This window comes from Bos indicus x Bos taurus, chromosome 8 (assembly GCF_003369695.1).
Source record: "Bos indicus x Bos taurus breed Angus x Brahman F1 hybrid chromosome 8, Bos_hybrid_MaternalHap_v2.0, whole genome shotgun sequence".
NCBI classification, from domain to species: Eukaryota; Metazoa; Chordata; class Mammalia; order Artiodactyla; family Bovidae; genus Bos; species Bos indicus x Bos taurus.
The window spans coordinates 39345923-39363500 of NC_040083.1; the positions used below are offsets into that span (position 1 = coordinate 39345923).

Consider the following 17578-nt stretch of genomic DNA (forward strand, 5'->3'; position numbering starts at 1 on the left):
GTTGGTGAGGCCCAAATAAAGTTGAAGAGCTATGTTAGCTATATTCAACTCTAGGCTTATGCCCTGGAGAAATGCTTAAATATTTTCTTTTGCAGACATGTACAAGAATGCTCAAAGGAGCAATATTTGAAATCACAAGGATTTATAAATAATTAAAATGTCCACTGGCAAAAGAATAGATGATAAATTTTAGTATATGCATACACTAGGGAATTCTACAACTCTGTAAATGAATTATAGAGTAGAATTAATCATCATGATACAATTTAAATATTAGAACACAAAATAATACTATATATTGCTTTAATTTGTATGGTAAGTGTGGTAAGTGTTAGTTGCTCAGTCATTCCCTTCTCCAGGGGACCTTCCCAACCCAAGGATCAAACTCAGTTCTGTATTGCAGGCTGATCCTTTACCATCTCAGCCACATATATAATAAGGTCAGTTCAGTTCAGTCGCTCAGTCGTGTCCAACTCTTTGCGACCCCATGAAACGCAGCACACCAGGCCTCCCTGTCCATCACCAACTCCCGGAGTTCACTCAGACTCACGTCCATTGAGTCAGTGATGCCATTCAGCCATCTCATCTTCTGTTATCCCCTTCTCCTCCTGCCCCCAATCCCTCCCAGCATCAGAGTCTTTTCCAATGAGTCAACTCTTTGCATGAGGTGGCCAAAGTACTGGAGTTTCAGCTTTAGCATCATTCCTTCCAAAGAAATCCCAGGGCTGATCTCCTTCAGAATGGACTGGTTGGATCTCCTTGCAGTCCAAGGGACTCTCAAGAGTCTTCTCCAACACCACAGTTCAAAAGCATCAATTCTTCAGTGCTCAGCCTTCTTCACAGTCCAACTCTCACATCCATACATGACCACTGGAAAAACCACAGCCTTGACTAGACGAACCTTTGTTGGCAAAGTAATGTCTCTGCTTTTGAATATGCTATCTAGGTTGGTCATGTAATAAGGTATAAAGTAACAAATAAAATTTGTGTTAATCACACAATCATGTCTGACTGATTGCAATCCCCTGGACTGTAGCCCACAAGAGTCCTCTGTCCATGGAATTCTCCAGGCAACAATACTGGAATGGGTAGCCATTATCTTCTCCAGGGGATCTTCCCAACCCAGGGGTTGAACCCATGTCTCCTGTACTGGCAGGCAGATTCTTTACTGTCTGAGCCACCAAGGAAGTCCAAAATTTGTAAACACTATTACAAATTCAAAATAATGATTAGGTCTGACAGAGTTTTAAAAATATGATCCAGGAAGATTAGTGAGAGGTTCTCTGATTGAATTATTTCATATTTTAAGCTTGGCTGTGAGTATATTGTATACTTCCATTCAGTATGTAATTCTCTTGGTCTCTTTCTCTATGTCTGTCCCTTTCTCAGTCTCTCTTCTTTTTGAAATCACTTCATAATTAAAAAGTAAAATGTATAAATATATATATATGAAATAGTTATCAAATCAATAACCCAGCCTTATGACTTAAACATTTTTTAAAAATGGAGCAAGCTGAATTCAAATCTTGTGGAAGGATGAAAATAATGAAGGTTAGAATTGATGTAAGTCAAATAGAAAAACAATAGAAAGAATAAAACCAAAACTTGGTTCTTTGAAAACATTGTAAAAATTGACAAACATTCAGCAAGACTGACCAAGAAAACAGCTACCTGAGAGTACTACGTACTACCTGAGAACACTACCTGCAAAGCGTACGCAAAGGCAGGCAGAAGAGGAGTCTGCAGGTGGAAATAAGCAATGTCACTGGGAGAGTTTCCTGGTTTTGCAACTCTTTGCCTGAGGGCAAGTCTCAGTCAGTGCCAAATTGGGAAGTCAACACCCCAGTACAAAACCTGCAGTCTTACTAGTCAGATGAGATAGTTTTGGGTAAATACAACAGCTGGAAAGGGAGAGGTTAAATCCCAGTAAAGACCACATAAACTTTGCCTAAATCACTGCCTGCCCTCTGAATTACACATGCACAGACCCTAAGCAGCTCAACTAAGCTGAGTTAAAACATGCAGAGTTAAGCTATTGCCCACTACAGGAAAGACAACTTTGAATTCAGCCAGGTTAACGGCTTGATAAAACAGTAAAAGAAAATTAAGAACTTTTCAAAGGAACATACAGGATTTGTATTTTCAATGTGTTTATAATGCCCACCATAAATTTAAAGCTATTAGACATAAAAAGAAATAGGAAAAATGTGACCCATCCCCAAGAAAAAAGGTAATCAATGGAGACTAGCCCCAAGATGACTTAGCTATAGGAATAAACACAGTACGATTTAAAGCGGCCAGCACAATAATACTCAAGGATGTGAAAGAGAATATTCTCAGTGAGTGGAGAGGATATCTCAGTAAAGAAATAAAAACTATACAAAGGAACCAAAGTTTCTATTTTAGAGGTAAAATAATCTTTACTAGGTTACTGTTTCCTGTTTATAAGTAAAAATACAATAGCTGGAAAAACAAAAAGTTCCCTGAGAAAGCTTAAAAACATATTAAATATGACAGATGAAAGAGTCCTTAAACTTAAAGATGGTAAGTATTGTAGAAATTATTGAAGCTGAAGAGAAAAGAAAAAGACTGGGAAAAAATAAAACAGAACCTCAGGGACGTGTGTGCGTGTGCTCAGTCATGTCTGACTCTTTGGGACCCCATGGACTGCAGGTCACCAGGCTCTTCTGTCCATGGGATTTTCCAGGCAAGAATACTAGAGTGGGTTGCCATTTCCTACTCCAAAGGATCTTCCCAACCCAGGGATTGAACCCATCTCTCTGGCATCTCCTGCATTGGCAGGCAAATTCTCTACCACTAGCATCACTGTGGGAGAATGTCAAATATTTTAACATTTACGTAATTAAGTCTTATAAGAAGAAAGTTGAGTCTCAAAAAAATGTGTCTGATAAACTTAAAATGGCTGAAATTTTCCCATATTTAGTGAAAACATAAGCTTATGGATTCAAGAATGCCAACAAATTCCAAACAGATAAACATGAAGAAAATGACACTCAAAAACATCAAAATCCAATAGTCCTCGAAGGATGAGCCATGGACCTCTAGGGATCTCTCAAATCCTTTTGTGGAGACTTACAAGGTCACAACTATTTTCAGAATAATAAGGTAATATGCATCATTTTCACTGGTTGACATTTACACTAATGGGGCAAAAGCAATAGCAAAATCAAACTGCTGGCATATTATGAATCAAGCAGTGGTATCACCTGACACACCAGGGAAGCTCTATCAAACTACAGCTGTGGTCACTGTCTTCTACACCATGGGAAACTCAAAAAAATTTTTAAGGCCAGTTATATTTAAGAATGTCATGAATTAATAAAAATATTTATCTTATTAAATCTTGACCTTTGAGCATATATATATATATATTTAATTAAAGACTTTATTTTTAGAGCAATATTAGGTTTAGAAAAACTGAGCAGATCATAGAGAGTTCCCACATACTCTTTTGCCTACTCAGTTTCCCCTATTATTAGGATCTTGCATTTGTGTGGTACATTTGTTACAACTGAAGAGCTGAAACCAGATATATTACTGTTAACTGGAGTCCACAGTTTACATTATGGTTGTTTGTGTTGTAAACTTCTATGGGTTTTATATAATGACATATATCCACTGTTATAGTCTCACAGAGAATACTTCCACTGCTTAAAAATCCACTGTGCTCCACCTATTCATTCTTTTCCTCTTATGCTTCAGTCCCTGGAAATCACTGATCCTTTCATCATCTCCAAAGTTTTGCCCTTTCCAGAATGTCATTTAGTTGGAATCATCCAGTATGTAGCCTTTTCAGATAGGCTTCTTTATCAATATGCATTTAATGTTTTTTCCAGGTCTTTCCATGGATTTGATTGTTTCCTTTCATTGCTGAACAATATCTCATTGTACGGATGTAACACAATCCGTATAGTCAAAGCTATGGTTTTCCCAGTAGTCATGTATGGATGTGAGAAAAGAAGGTTGAGCACCGAAGAATTGATGCCTTTGAATTGTGGTGCTGGAGAAGACTCTTGAGAGTCGCTTTGACTGCAAGATCAAACCAGTCAATCCTAAAGGAAATCAACACTGAATATTCATTGGAAGGATTGATGCTGCAGCTGAAGCTCCAGTACTTTGACCACCTGATGTAAAAAACCCTGATGCTGGCAAAGATTGAGGACAGGAGGAGAAAGGGGCAACAGAGAATGGGATGGTTGAATGGCATCACTGACTTAATGGATGTGAGTTAGTGCAAACTCTGGGAGACAGTAAAAACAGGGAAGCCTGGCCTGCCGCAGTCCATGGGGTCATAAAGAGTCGGATGTGACATGGCAACAGAACAACACAATTTGTTTATCCATTCACTTAGTGAAGGACATCTTGGTTGCATCCAAGTTTTGACAATTATGAATAAGGTACTATAAACATCTGTGTGCAGATTTGCACATGGAAATAAGTTCAATTTATTTGTGTAAATATCAAGGGGTGTGATTTCTGGACTGATGTAATCCTATGTTGAGATGTGTGAGAAAATGCCATACTGTCTTCCAAAGTGGCTTTAACATTTTGGATTACTCCAGCAAGGAATGAGAGTTCCTGTTGCTTCATAGCCTTACCAACACTTGATGTTGTTAGCATTTTGGATTAGTCATTATAATAGGTGTGTGGTGATATTTCATATTTTCCCAATGACAGATGATGTTTAATGTATTTTTATATAACTTACTTACCATCTGTATGTCTTTAGTGAGGGATTTCTATTCAGGTCTTATACTCACTTTTTAATTGAGATGTTTAGTATACATCTTTGTAATGTGATGAAATCAGAAGTAAACATAAAGTATTTCTGCTGCATACTTAAGTATGATGATTTTCTTGAGAAAAAGACACTTGAGTGATTGTTTGAGTTGTAAGCTGAACAAGCCAGCGTTTTCACAGAGCACCATTTTTACTTGTAAGAATGACTGATAAACTGCTGTTATTCATAATTGGGTAATGGCAGACATTTTCTTGAATTTTGGAACCCTTGTATCTTCCAGCGTCATTAGCTTGATAGCTTTTCAATACTTACAACATTTTCTGGTAAGATTGATAATGTTATTAATAAGGGTCATTTAAAAATATTGTATAACCAAACGTGTCACTATTTTAAAGATCTGCATAAATTGGTAAACCAATATTCTGCATCAAAAGCCACTGCTAAGAAAATGAATAGGCAAGATACATACACAGGAGAAAAAAATTTGCAAATCATACATTTGACAAAAGACTGTTATCCAAAATAAATAAAATCCTACAAGTGAGTATTTTATTTTAATTGGAGAATAAGTTCTTTACACTGTTGTGTTGGTTTCTGCCATACAACAACATGAATAAGCCATAGTATACACATGTGTTCTTTTCCTCTTGAACCTCCCTCCCACCCTCACCCCTGCTTCCCCTCTAGGTTGTCACAGAGTACCAGCTTGAGCTCCCGGTGTTATACAGCAACTACGCACTGGCTGTCTGTTTTATTTACGGTAGTGTATATGTTTCAATGGCACTCTCTCAATTTGTCCCACCTTCTCCTTCCCCCACTATGGCCACAAGTCTATTCTCTATGTCTCTATTTCCACCCTGCAAATAGGTACCAGTACCATGTTTCTAGATTTCATATATATGCATTAACATACAACATTTGTTTTTCTCTTTCTTACTTCACTCTGCAGAACAGGTTCTAGGATCATCCACCTCACTAGAACAGACTCAAATTTGTTCCTTTTACGGCTGAGTAGTAGTCCATTGCATATATGTACCACCTCTTCTTTATCCATTCATCTTTTGATGGGCATCTTAGTTGCTTCCATGTCCTGCTGCTGCTGCTGCTGTGCTGCTAAGTTGCTTCAGTCGTGTCCGACTCTGTGCGACTCCATGGACTGCAGCCTACCAGGCTTCTCTGTCCATGGGATTCTCCAGGCAAGAACACTGGAGTGGGTTGCCATTTCCTTCTCCCTTCCATGTCCTAGCTATTGTAAATAGTACTGCAATGAACACTGGGGTACATACACTACTCAATTTTAAAAGGGCAAACAATCTAATTAAAAATGAGCAAAAGATGGAGAAGGAAATGGCAACCCACTCCAGTATTCTTACCTGGGAAATCCCATGGACAGACAAGTCTAGCAGGCTACAGTTCATGGGGTCACAAACAGACACGACTTAGTGACTAAATAACAACAACAAAGATATCTATTTATACTTACATAAATTTCTAAGGCCTATGTATATATATATATGTGTGTGTGTGTGTCCACAATCCCTTTTTTTTTAATTTTACAATTAAAAAAATCTGAGGGCAAATATGTTTTCTTATAATCCGTTTCATTACTAAACCTGAGATGACCTAAATTCATTTGCTGGTGAAATAAAGACTGTTTACCTCCCCTGCCCCCCAAAAAATAAGCAAAATATTTAAACTGAGATTTCACAAAGGAAGATATAGGAATAGCATAAATACATGAATAAGTGCTCAAAATCATTCATCAATGAAATACTGCTATAAATGCATAAGAGTGGCTAAAATAAAAAGACTATTAACACCAAATATCAGTGAACATGTGTTATAATTGAAATAGTTACATACTGCTACTAAACTAAGCTGAGGTGAAAACCATACTAGTGGTGACCTTCTGAGAGATGGGTACAGGGAACTGGGAAGAAGCATAAGTAAACTGGCTGGGGAGATCGGAACATTTTATATTTTGGTAGGAGTTTAGGTTATCCAAGTATACGCATTTGTCAAAATTCATTGAGTGGTACACTTAAGATTATTTATTCCCTATATGCAAAAAACAGCATAATAAATACTGAACTCTAAGTAATAATATATATGCTTAAATACTAGATGAAGTACAATGATGTTTACAACTTTGAAATGCATCAAAAAATGGATTGATAGATGGAGGAGTCAATAAATAAATGGTTGGGTAAATATAAATAAATGGTTGGGTAAATATGCAAAAAAGTAAATTAATTGATAATTGTGGAATTTAGTTGATGAGTATATATAATTCACTGTGTAGATGTTTCCATTTTTCAGTATATTTAACAAATTTCCTAATAAAATGTTGGAATAAAGCTTTGCATAAAAAAGCCTGATAGAAAACATATTGAATTCAGATGTTTAAATTTTAGAAGACTTTTCAAGTTATTTAAAATGCTGCATATTAACCTTAATCATAAAGTACACTTTATATTTTTTAAAACTTCCTACATTTCAGTGAGGCAGAATCAAATGGTACTTTTTTCATCTTATACTAATCAGTGGAATACAGCTTTCTAGTTAAAAAATTAATCCATTTTAAATGTTAAAGACATGAGAAGATGAACTTTGTTGTCACGTGGTAAAATCATTTTAATAAGGATAAATTACTTGAAGCACATTTTCTTTGAGCAAACATAGGGCATTATATGAGTTTCAGAACTCAGAGTTTAGATGTCCTCAAGAGCTTCACATTCTAATTATAGCATAGGTACTACTAGGTGGTTACCACTTTATTTAGAAAATATAACCTATTAGAGATATCTTTAAAATGGCTATTAAAATGCCTGACAACCTTTACAATATATTATGAAATAAAATGATGGATATAAAGACACTTTGAAAAAATAAAGTTATACAATTCTGCTGAGATGGTATTAAAACATTTTCCTCTCTTGGTTCATGTTGAATACTGGACTTTCAGTTTCAGTTCAGTTGCTCAGTCGTGTCCGACTCTTTGCGACCCCATGAACTGCAACACGCCAGGCCTCCCTGTCCATCACCAACTCCCAGAGTTCACTCAGACTCACGTCCATCGAGTCAGTGATGCCATCCAGCCATCTCATCCTCTGTCGTCCCCTTCTCCTCCTGCCCCCAATCCCTCCCAGCATCAGAGTCTTTTCCAATGAGTCAACTCTTCGCAGGAGGTGGCCAAAGTATTGTAGTTTCAGCTTCAGCATCAGTCCTTCCAAAGAACACCCAGGGCTGATCTCCTTTAGGATAGACTGGTTGGATCTCCTTGCAGTCCAAGGGACTCTCAAGAGTCTTCTCCACACCACAGTTCAAAAGCATCAATTCTTCAGTGCTCAGCTTTTTTCACAGTCCAACTTTCACATCCACACATGACCACTGGAAAAACCATAGCCTTAACTAGATGGACTAGTAATGTCTCTGCTTTTGAATATGCTATCTAGGTTGGTCATAACTTTCCTTCCAAGGAGTAAGGGTCTTTTAATTTCATGGCTGCAATCACCATCAGCAGTGATTTTGGAGCCCCAAGAAATAAAGTCTGACCCTGTTTCCACTGTTTCCCCGTCTATTTCCCATGAAGTGATGGGACCAGAGGCCATGATCTTAATTTTCTGAATGTTGAGCTTTAAGCCAACTTTTCACTCTCCACTTTCACATTCATCAAGAGGCTTTTTAGTTCCTCTTCACTTTCTGCCATAAGGGTTGTGTCATCTGCACATCTGAGGTTATTAATATTTCTCCCAGCAATCTTGATTCCAGCTTGTGCTTCTTCCAGCCTGGCGTTTGCTGCTGCTGCTGCTGCTGCTGCTAAGGTGCTTCAGTCATGTCCGATTCTGTGCGACCCCATAGACGGTAGCCCACCAGGCTCCCCCGTCCTTGGGATTCTCCAGGCAAGAACACTGGAGTGGGTTGCCATTTCCTTCTCCAATGAATGCAAGTGAAAAGTGAAAGTGAAGTTACTCAGTCATGTCCGACTCTTGGTGACCCCATGGACTGCAGCCTTCCAGGCTCCTCCGTCCATGGGATTTTCCAGGCAAGATACTGGCCTTTAGAAAAGCATAAATATTACTTTATGCATTAGTCAAAGAATTAATTAAATCCTGCAGTCCTTCTGTTTATAAAAAATGATTGTTATTATTCACTAAATTACTCTAGGTTTGTCTGTTCAGGAAAAAGAAGCCCTTAAGGCTACAGCAATCTTGCCTCACTTGATTGCTTCCAGAGAGTCAAGTAGTGAGAGTGTTGAAAATTGTGCTTTCTTCATTAAGTAAGAATAATTGGAGCCTATTATACAGAGTGAAGTAAGCCAGAAAGAAAAACACCAATACAGTATACTAACGCATATATATGGAATTTAGAAAGATGGTAACAATAACCCTGTGTACGAGACAGCAAAAGAGACATTGATGTATAGAACAGTCTTATGGACTCTGTTGCAGAGGGAGAGGGTGGGAAGATTTGGGAGAATGGCATTGAAACATGTAAAATATCATGTATGAAACGAGATGCCAGTCCAGGTTCGATGCACGATACTGGATGCTTGGGGCTGGTGCACTGGGACGACCCAGAGGGATGGTATGGGGAGGGAGCAGGGAGGAGGGTTCAGGATGGGGAACACATGTATACCTGTGGCAGATTAATTTGGTATTTGGCAAAACTAATACAATATTGTAAAGTTTAAAAATAAAATAAAATAAAAAAAAAGAATAATTGATGATTAATCAGAATGTGTAATTTCCTTTTTCTTTGGAAAAAGGCAACTAGATGTGTTTTGAAGAAACAATTTCATTTTCAGGAAGAATTCCACTAAGCTAGGACAAGAAATGTCAAACTTGTGCTGTAGCATCCCTTTTGTCCATCCAGACAAAGCTAGTTAAAATTTCTGTAATTGAAATTACCCCATCTTTCTCTGTTATTGACTAACTCTCTAATCCCTCATATCTATACATCTCTTAAGCTGAATCTTAAAAACAGGAAAAATGTGGAGAAAGGCCCCTATTAATGTAAAAATTTAAAAATTTTCCTAACTAGTTTTCTTTAAATCTGTTACTTGCTTGTTCTCTGAGCTATTGGCTCTTCTTTCCTACAGCTTAAAGGTTTTGCAAATCTGTCTAGCTTGAACTCAGATTTTACTTATCCCTTGCCTTTCTTTTTACATTAAAACAAATACAAGATTTCCTGAGAAGTTTTTTCATTTTGAAAAAATAGAAACCTCTGCTTCGAAACTTTTGCCTTAAATCAATTTCTTTTTTAAACGAAGGCTTATTTTTGTGGAGATCGACAACATAGTACAGTTCAAAACCACAAGGAACTTCTTTTCTTGAGTCACCTTTTCTTACCAAATAGCAGTTCTTACTAACTGATTTCCTTTCAGGGCACATTTTACTCACTGATTACAAGCTCCTAAAAACAAGTGGTGTGTTCATGTGAGCGTGTGTGTGTAAAATCCAAAATCAGAAACTGACCTACAATAGGATCAATTCTTACTTGGCCAGACACCCAGCATAGTCATAATCAGGAATTATCATTAGTGATATTGTATGTTCTTTAAAAGAAATATGACACATAACTGAGATATTTTATTGTTTTCATTAGTCTAATTAGAAAAATAGAATATTTTTCACACATGCAAATAATACTGTTTATTCTAGAAGTCAGTAGGATTCTCTTTTGAAGCATTTGAATTAATCTGTTTACATGCTGTTCCTTATAGCAAATTAGATCATTGTTCTGGATTCTTCACCCCCTCCCTCTGCCTCGTGAAAATCTAATGAGAGTTAATTCCCGAAACCACTGACGTTGGGTATAGTCATGTATGTGACTTGCTTCGGCCAACTGAATAACAGCAAATATGAGTACAAACCTTACGTGAGTGGTTTGACTTGGCCTCTTCTGCTTGGTGATCCAACAGGAAAAGAATGCATTGATACCTTGTGTAGCTAACGGGATTTTGAGAACACATGCAGCACAGTTGACCTTGGCCGGTCTAGGTGACCTGCAAAAACAAGGCAGTGCTAGCTCATCTATGAACCATGATCAAGGAAAACTAATTCTTGTTTTTTATGAGCCACTGAGTTGTGAAAATGTTACTTAGCTTTAGTGTAACAACAGCTGATAAAAATATGCCATATTTTGGTGTGCTCAGTGGCATACACCTATTTGAAAACTGACCGACAGAATCAATCCTTACATTAACTCTTAGTCCCACAATCTGCAATGACCAGGAGCTTTGGAGACTCAAATAATCAAGCACATCCCAATAACTACTGTTTCTTGCTACTACCAATGGGGAGCCCAGACAAGCTGGAAACACTAGATAAACTTCCATAAGAAAACTGGAGAAGAGAAACAGAATAGTCAACCAAAATGTGCAAAAATCTTAGCTTCCGTAAGAGTCCAACAGAAATAACAAGAGCAGAAAGAAGATTTATATCTAACCAAGATTGCAATCTGCCTTCCACTCCACTGGCCAAAGAATCAGCAACGTAGTCCAAACTGTGACTTTTCCTCTGGGTTTCAGAGGACCTGGAGTGTTTTACTCTGCCAGCATTTCCTCCTTTCTCCTGTTTCATTTGTAGCTAGCCACATTAGTATGTTTTCACCCAGAGCACAGTGCAGTAAGCAGGGAATCTTGGAGACTGGGGAGGGGGTTTATCGTGGTCTCTCTCCGGTTTTGTTACAGGAGCAGCACAGAAAGGAATAAAGGGTAGGGTATATACTGAGATGTTTATTTTCAGAGACACACTTTTACATGTACATTCTTGACACATTCCCCAAAAGATCATAATAATAGTTATACATTTCTGCTAGTTGCAGTTAGTGATGCAATTCTTGGCAACAGTCCAGATAAAAATTAATTTATATAGTACTTTTTGGTTTAAAAATAAAGCATTTTGTTATTATCTTGATTAACTATAAAATTCTCCTCTCATCTTCCTATCATAATTTCAGTGTATTTCTTTGTATACATGATTTCTATTATATATACTGCAAAAATTTTTTAATATGGCTATAAAATAATTTTTTATATGGCTAGTGTTGTTCAGTTGCTCAGTCATGTCCAACTCCTTGCGATCCCATGGACTGCAGCATGCCAGGCTTCCCTGTCCTTCATCATCTCCTGGAGCTTGCTCAAACATGTCCATTGAGTTGGTGATGCCATCCAACCATCTTATCCTCTGTTGTCCCTTTCTCCTGCCTTCAATCTTTACCAGCATCGGGGTCTTTTCTAATGAGTCTGCTTTTCACATCAGGTGGCCAAGTATTGGAGTATTGGAGCTTCAGCTTCAGCATCAGACCTTTCAGTGAATATTCAGGCTTGATTTCCTTTAGGATTGACTGATGTGATCTCCTTGCAGTCCAAGAAACTCCCAAGAGTCTTCTCCAACACCACAGTACAAAAGCAATAATTCTTCAGCCCTCAGCCTTCTTTATGGTCCAACTTTCACATCCATACATGACTCCTGGAAACAGAAATAGCTTTGACTAGACAGACCTTCATTAGCAAAGTAATGGCTCTGCTTTTTAATACTCTGTCTAGGTTGGTCATAGCTTTTCTTTCAAGGAGCAAGCATCTTTTAATTTCATGGTTGCAGTCACTATCTGCAGTGATTTTGGAGCCCAATAAAATAAACTCTCTCACTGTTTCCATTGTTTCCCCACCTATTTGCCATGAAGTGATGGGACCAGAGGCCATGATCTTCATTTCTTGAATGTTGAGTTTTAAGCCAGCTTTTTCACTCTCCTCTTTTACTTTCAAGAGGCTCTTTAGTTCTTCTTTGCTTTCTGCCATAAGGGTGGTGTCATCTGCACATCTGAGGTTACTGATATTTCTTCTTGCAATTTTGATTCCAGCTTGTGCTTCATCCAGCCTGGCATTTTGTTTGATGTACTTCACATATAAGTCAAATAAGCAGGGTGTCGATATACAGCCTTGATATACTCCCTTCCCAATTCCCAGTCCGTTGTTCCATGTTTGGTTCTATCTGTTGCTTCTTGACTGGCCTACAGGTTTCTCAGGAGGCAGGTGAGGTGGTCTGATACTACCATCTCTTGAAAAATTTTCCACAGTTTGTTGTGATCCACACAGTCAAAGGCTTTAGCATAGTCAATGAAGTAGAGGTAGATGTTTTTTGTTGCACCGTGTTTCTGCTTCCACCCCAGTGACTTACCTAACATTTTTCCTCTAGGACCATCTGGATTACACACAGTGTTGTTTTTTTCATAATCCTTATATGAAATGGCTGCCTAATCTCCCACTCAGCCCTAATCAAATTAACCATTTCCTACTGTTGGATTTTTATGCTGTGAACAATTTTTCACCATTACAAATAATTTTAACAAATTGCATATTTTTATCACATATTTTTAAATCTTTTGATTATTTCCTTAGCACAATTTTCCAGAAGATCCTACTGGGACAAAGGATATGATATTTTTAAATCAATTGATTTCTAGAAGACTTTTATGAAACCAAAGGTAATTAATGAGAGTACTACTTTTACTCTTTTCTGCTGCTGCTACTGCTGCTAAGTCGCTTCAGTCGTGTCCGACTCTATGCAACCCCATAGACGGCAGCCCAGCAGGCTCCGCCGTCCCTGGGACTCTCCAGGCAAGAACACTGGAGTGGGTTGCCATTTCCTTCTCCAATGCATGAAAGTGAAAAGTGAAAGTGAAGTCGCTCAGTCGTGTCTGACTCTAGCGACCTCATGGACTGCAGCCTACCAGGCTCCTCCGTCCATGGGATTCTCCAGGCAAAAGTACTGGAATGGGTTACCATTTCCTTCTCCATTGCATGAGAGTGAAAAGTCAAAGTGAAGCCACTCAGTCGTGTCCAACTCTAGCGACCTCATGGACTGCAGCCTACCAGGCTCCTCCGTCCATGGGATTTTCCAGGCAAGAGTACTGAAGCAGCAAATGTTAAATATTATTATGAGTGTTGCTTTGTTTTGTAGCTAAACAAACAGAAGTAAAAAGGTACTTCATTATCAACTGTTCATTTAAAAGTGGAACATTTTCCCAAGTTGATTAATTAGATCAGTTCCTCTTCTCAATATCCAGTTACTTTACCACAAATGAACAGAAGTAGGTTTCACATAGTGCCAATCAACAGGAAAAATATACTGATTGCTTCTTTTTTATGTGAATGCTTTATGTGGGTTCGTCTATGGATTTGCACATAAGACTGTTCTCACATTATGAATCTGTAAATTGGGAGCATCCTTATTTTAAGAAAACTGTGGCAGTCTTTCTGAAAAATAATTGCTAGAACATTTTTACCAGATTTACCTTGATCCAAAAGCTTTGAGTTTGTAGAGGAATCTAATCAACTTAGCAAATCAGCCAAAAACAACACTGCATGACAGATCAAATTCCATCTGAACAAATATCACACAGACTGGGTAATTTCAGAGGACAGAAGTAGGACCAATAAGGGGAAGCTGAAGGGAGACAAGACTTTTGCTGGTGATAGGAAGGCTTTTCTAACAATTAGCTCAAGTTCGAATTGGTTATGAGCTGTCCTCCGAGGAGCAAGTTTCTATCACTCTCCTCCAGCAAGGATGTCAGGAATAGTTTGGGGTACTGTATAGGTATAGGGGAGGCCTGTTGGGGAGCAGCATGCATAGCTTCTAAAGTTCCTGTGACTCTGTTTTCCATAGAGCAGCCCTTGGACCTGGACCTCTTGGTCCCAGGAATAGGGACTGATTTGTACAAGAGAAGGAAAGAGGAAGAACCTGTCTTGCTCTTCTTGTGGGTGGGGCTGACCCTAGCCAGAATTTTGAAATAGTCAGACTTTATCGTTGGCAATTTCCCACTTCCCTTTCTGCACGTTTGCTTCCAGTCTCGTCCAGACCTCAGCCTCCAAGCAGGACCACTTCTACTACATCACTCCTCTGTCTCCAACCATTTCAGACGTCCCATTCTTTTAATACAGCTAACCTCAGCTAAATGTTGAAAAGAAAGTAATTTGTTAAAACCATTTCACTCTAAAATGTGAATGATACCCCCATGGCCTTCCTAGGCAGATATGAGTTTTCAAAACAACGTGTTTCTAAAACCGGTGATATCTTTAACTGACAACACATGGTAAATTAAATGTCAAAAAATAACCCTTCTAGAATTCAAACTTAAGCACCAGGACTTACTGTCTGGTCAATAATTAAGAAATTATTAAGCCACTCTGTGCTTCAATATTCTTATCTGTAAATGAGGAAGATATATTATTAAAATACAAAATGTACATAACCTGCCTACCATAATGTTTGACATATATCTTTGTAAATGTTATTTCTTCTTCTCCCCTCTGCAGTATCCCAGACAGAAGTAATCACAGATTTCCTGCTCTTCTGTCTGTTAATTCAATGTCCATAACACTTATTCCTTGGGCTGGAAAATAAGTATCCAAATCAGAGAATAGGCAGTTGAGATCCCAATGTAAAAGGAGAACTTTCTCAAGTTCACTGCTTCTATCATTTTCTATTGCATTATTTCCTACCGTTACACTTTTTGTATTTTTCCATTCTCTTTCATGTTCATTTTCCTATTTTTGTTTGATTGATTGCTGGACTGAGGGGTTAAATTTTGATTTGAAAGTGTGCTTATTTTCAACATCCTTATTTTCTATAATGTAAGGCTACACATTTCATTCTGGGTAGCAATTTGATGATTAATGTAAACCACAGACTTTATAAAGTAATGCTTCTGCGTCCATTTATCTTTACATATTTTGTAATTTCCATTTTCTTCTTAAGAGTTGTTTAGTAATGTGTTTTAATGTTTTTTAATGTATGGCTTTGGTGGATATTATTGCTTGGTTCCTGAAGAGTCTTACTGTCTCTATATTCATATAATAACAAATGTAGCACTTCAGGCATTAGAAGGCAGCAGCCATCTGAGGCTCTCTCTCCCCTCTCTATCTTCTCTCTACATTTAGATCTATTTAGATCACTATAAGTGAAACCAACTCTTAAAAGTTAATATTTAAGTACATTTAATATTAAATGAAAGGATGCCTGATTAAAGCTATTTTAAAAGTAAATAACACAGTATAGTGCTTTCAGTAAACAACAGCAATGGGTGTCCATTGGAAAGATATCCTGTAACAATAAACCATGTTCTGTTAATGAGGTGAAAAATGATGTACCTGTAATTAAAACTAAAGTACGCTAAACCAGAAAAATAAAACTCCTTTTTTTGTGTGTAATGCAACATCATCACTGATGAAAAACATTTATCTTCACACAGCTAAAATTTGGCAATGTCTTATTAGTGGTTTAAACCAGGGAAGTATAATTATGTAACTGTTATTTTTACAGCCGCATTTGGGAGTTCTCTGATGATATAAGATTACCTTATCAAAATGAGATAGGAGAGCTAACATCCTCCCAAATAGGGTGACTTGTTTACTTATTTTAAAGTGTTTCTTTTCCCCACAGTTACTGGATAGCAAGTTAGCAGCTGTATTAATGTTAAAATTAATTATGCACCTTCATATTCGACCATAATGCACCTTCACATTTGGGTCCTTTAAGGTGACCGAATGCTGTGGTTAGCCCTAGAGTGGGGGTTTCCCAAGACACGGAACTTTCAGTGCTAAAATGGGGACAGTCCCAGACGAACGAAGACGATTCTACATATTTCCCACCAAAAAGTCACGGCATTATCCAGCACTGATCTTATAAGCAGGCAGATTAAGTAACTGTCATTGACTTTGTACAATTTAAGGGCTACCAGAAAGGCCTTTCTGTCTCTCAAATTACTGGCAGACTCTAATACCACTACCCGCTTGACTAACCTGCAATTTCCAGGGTTAGAGTCATTCCTTATGTTATTTTCCTTTTCAACTAGAATTAGACATCAAAGGCCCTGGCATTATCTTTAGAAGGCCTTTGTTACAAAGCCCAAACCTGGACAGGAAGATGCTTTTAGGACTTTCTTCTTATCTCAAAACCCAAAGAACCCTTTGAAAAAACATAAAAAACCAGTCTGGTGAGGGTGACACAAAATTATTGGGTTGGCCAAAAGTTCCATAACACAGAAAAACCGAAACAAACTTTTTGGCCAACACAGTATTTGGACGTTTCCCTCCATATTGCAGCTGCCTCCTTCATGTTGTCAGTATCTTCATTCTATCTCTCGTGTCTCCTCTAACAAACCTTCTCCCAGAACTGAGGGACACAATGGACTTGCACTAAATTATAGGGTTTAGAATGAGCTTTACACTATCATCAAGTTGAAAGAGTTACCTCGTCCAAGGACATATGCATTTTAAGTGGGACTAAAGCTTCTATTGTCTTAAGTCAAAGAAAACAGAAACAAAGGGAGAAATTTCAGGCATAGGTACAGGTAGCAGAAAATTTGCAGTGGCCCAGATTCACTCAGGAAACTACCTCCTCCACCCCTGAGTCATGCAGAGGGTACTGTGGAGCTTCTGTATGTAGGAAGGATTCATTAGGGAGATGAGAGAATCCATTCATTTTTTTTTTAATTTTAAATTTAATTTTATTTTTAAACTTTACAAAATTGTATTAGTTTTGCCAAATATCAAAATGAATCTGCCACAGGTATACATGTGTTCCCCATCCTGAACCCTCCTCCCTCCTTCCTCCCCATACCATCCCTCTGGGTCATCCCAGTGCACTAGCCCCAAGCATCCAGTATCGTGCATCGAACCTGGTCTGGCAACTCATTTCATACATGATATTATACATGTTTCAATGCCATTCTCCCAAATCTTCCCACCCTCTCCCTCTGCAACAGAGTCCATAAGACTGTTCTATACATCAGTGTCTCTTTTGCTGTCTC

At 38.0% G+C, this 17578-nt stretch overlaps 1 protein-coding gene across 1 annotated transcript in view; it reads right to left on the reverse strand.

Annotated features, from left to right (window-relative positions):
- Nucleotides 1-10347: 10347 nt before the first annotated feature.
- The window catches only part of RCL1 (RNA terminal phosphate cyclase like 1), a 194863-nt gene continuing 187632 nt past the window's right edge, over nt 10348-17578 (reverse strand). Inside the window, exon 9 of the mRNA XM_027549344.1 lies at nt 10348-10769. Within this exon, the coding sequence (XP_027405145.1) occupies nt 10514-10769 (256 nt within the window). The 3' untranslated portion in view covers nt 10348-10513. The remainder of the gene's footprint in view (nt 10770-17578) is intronic.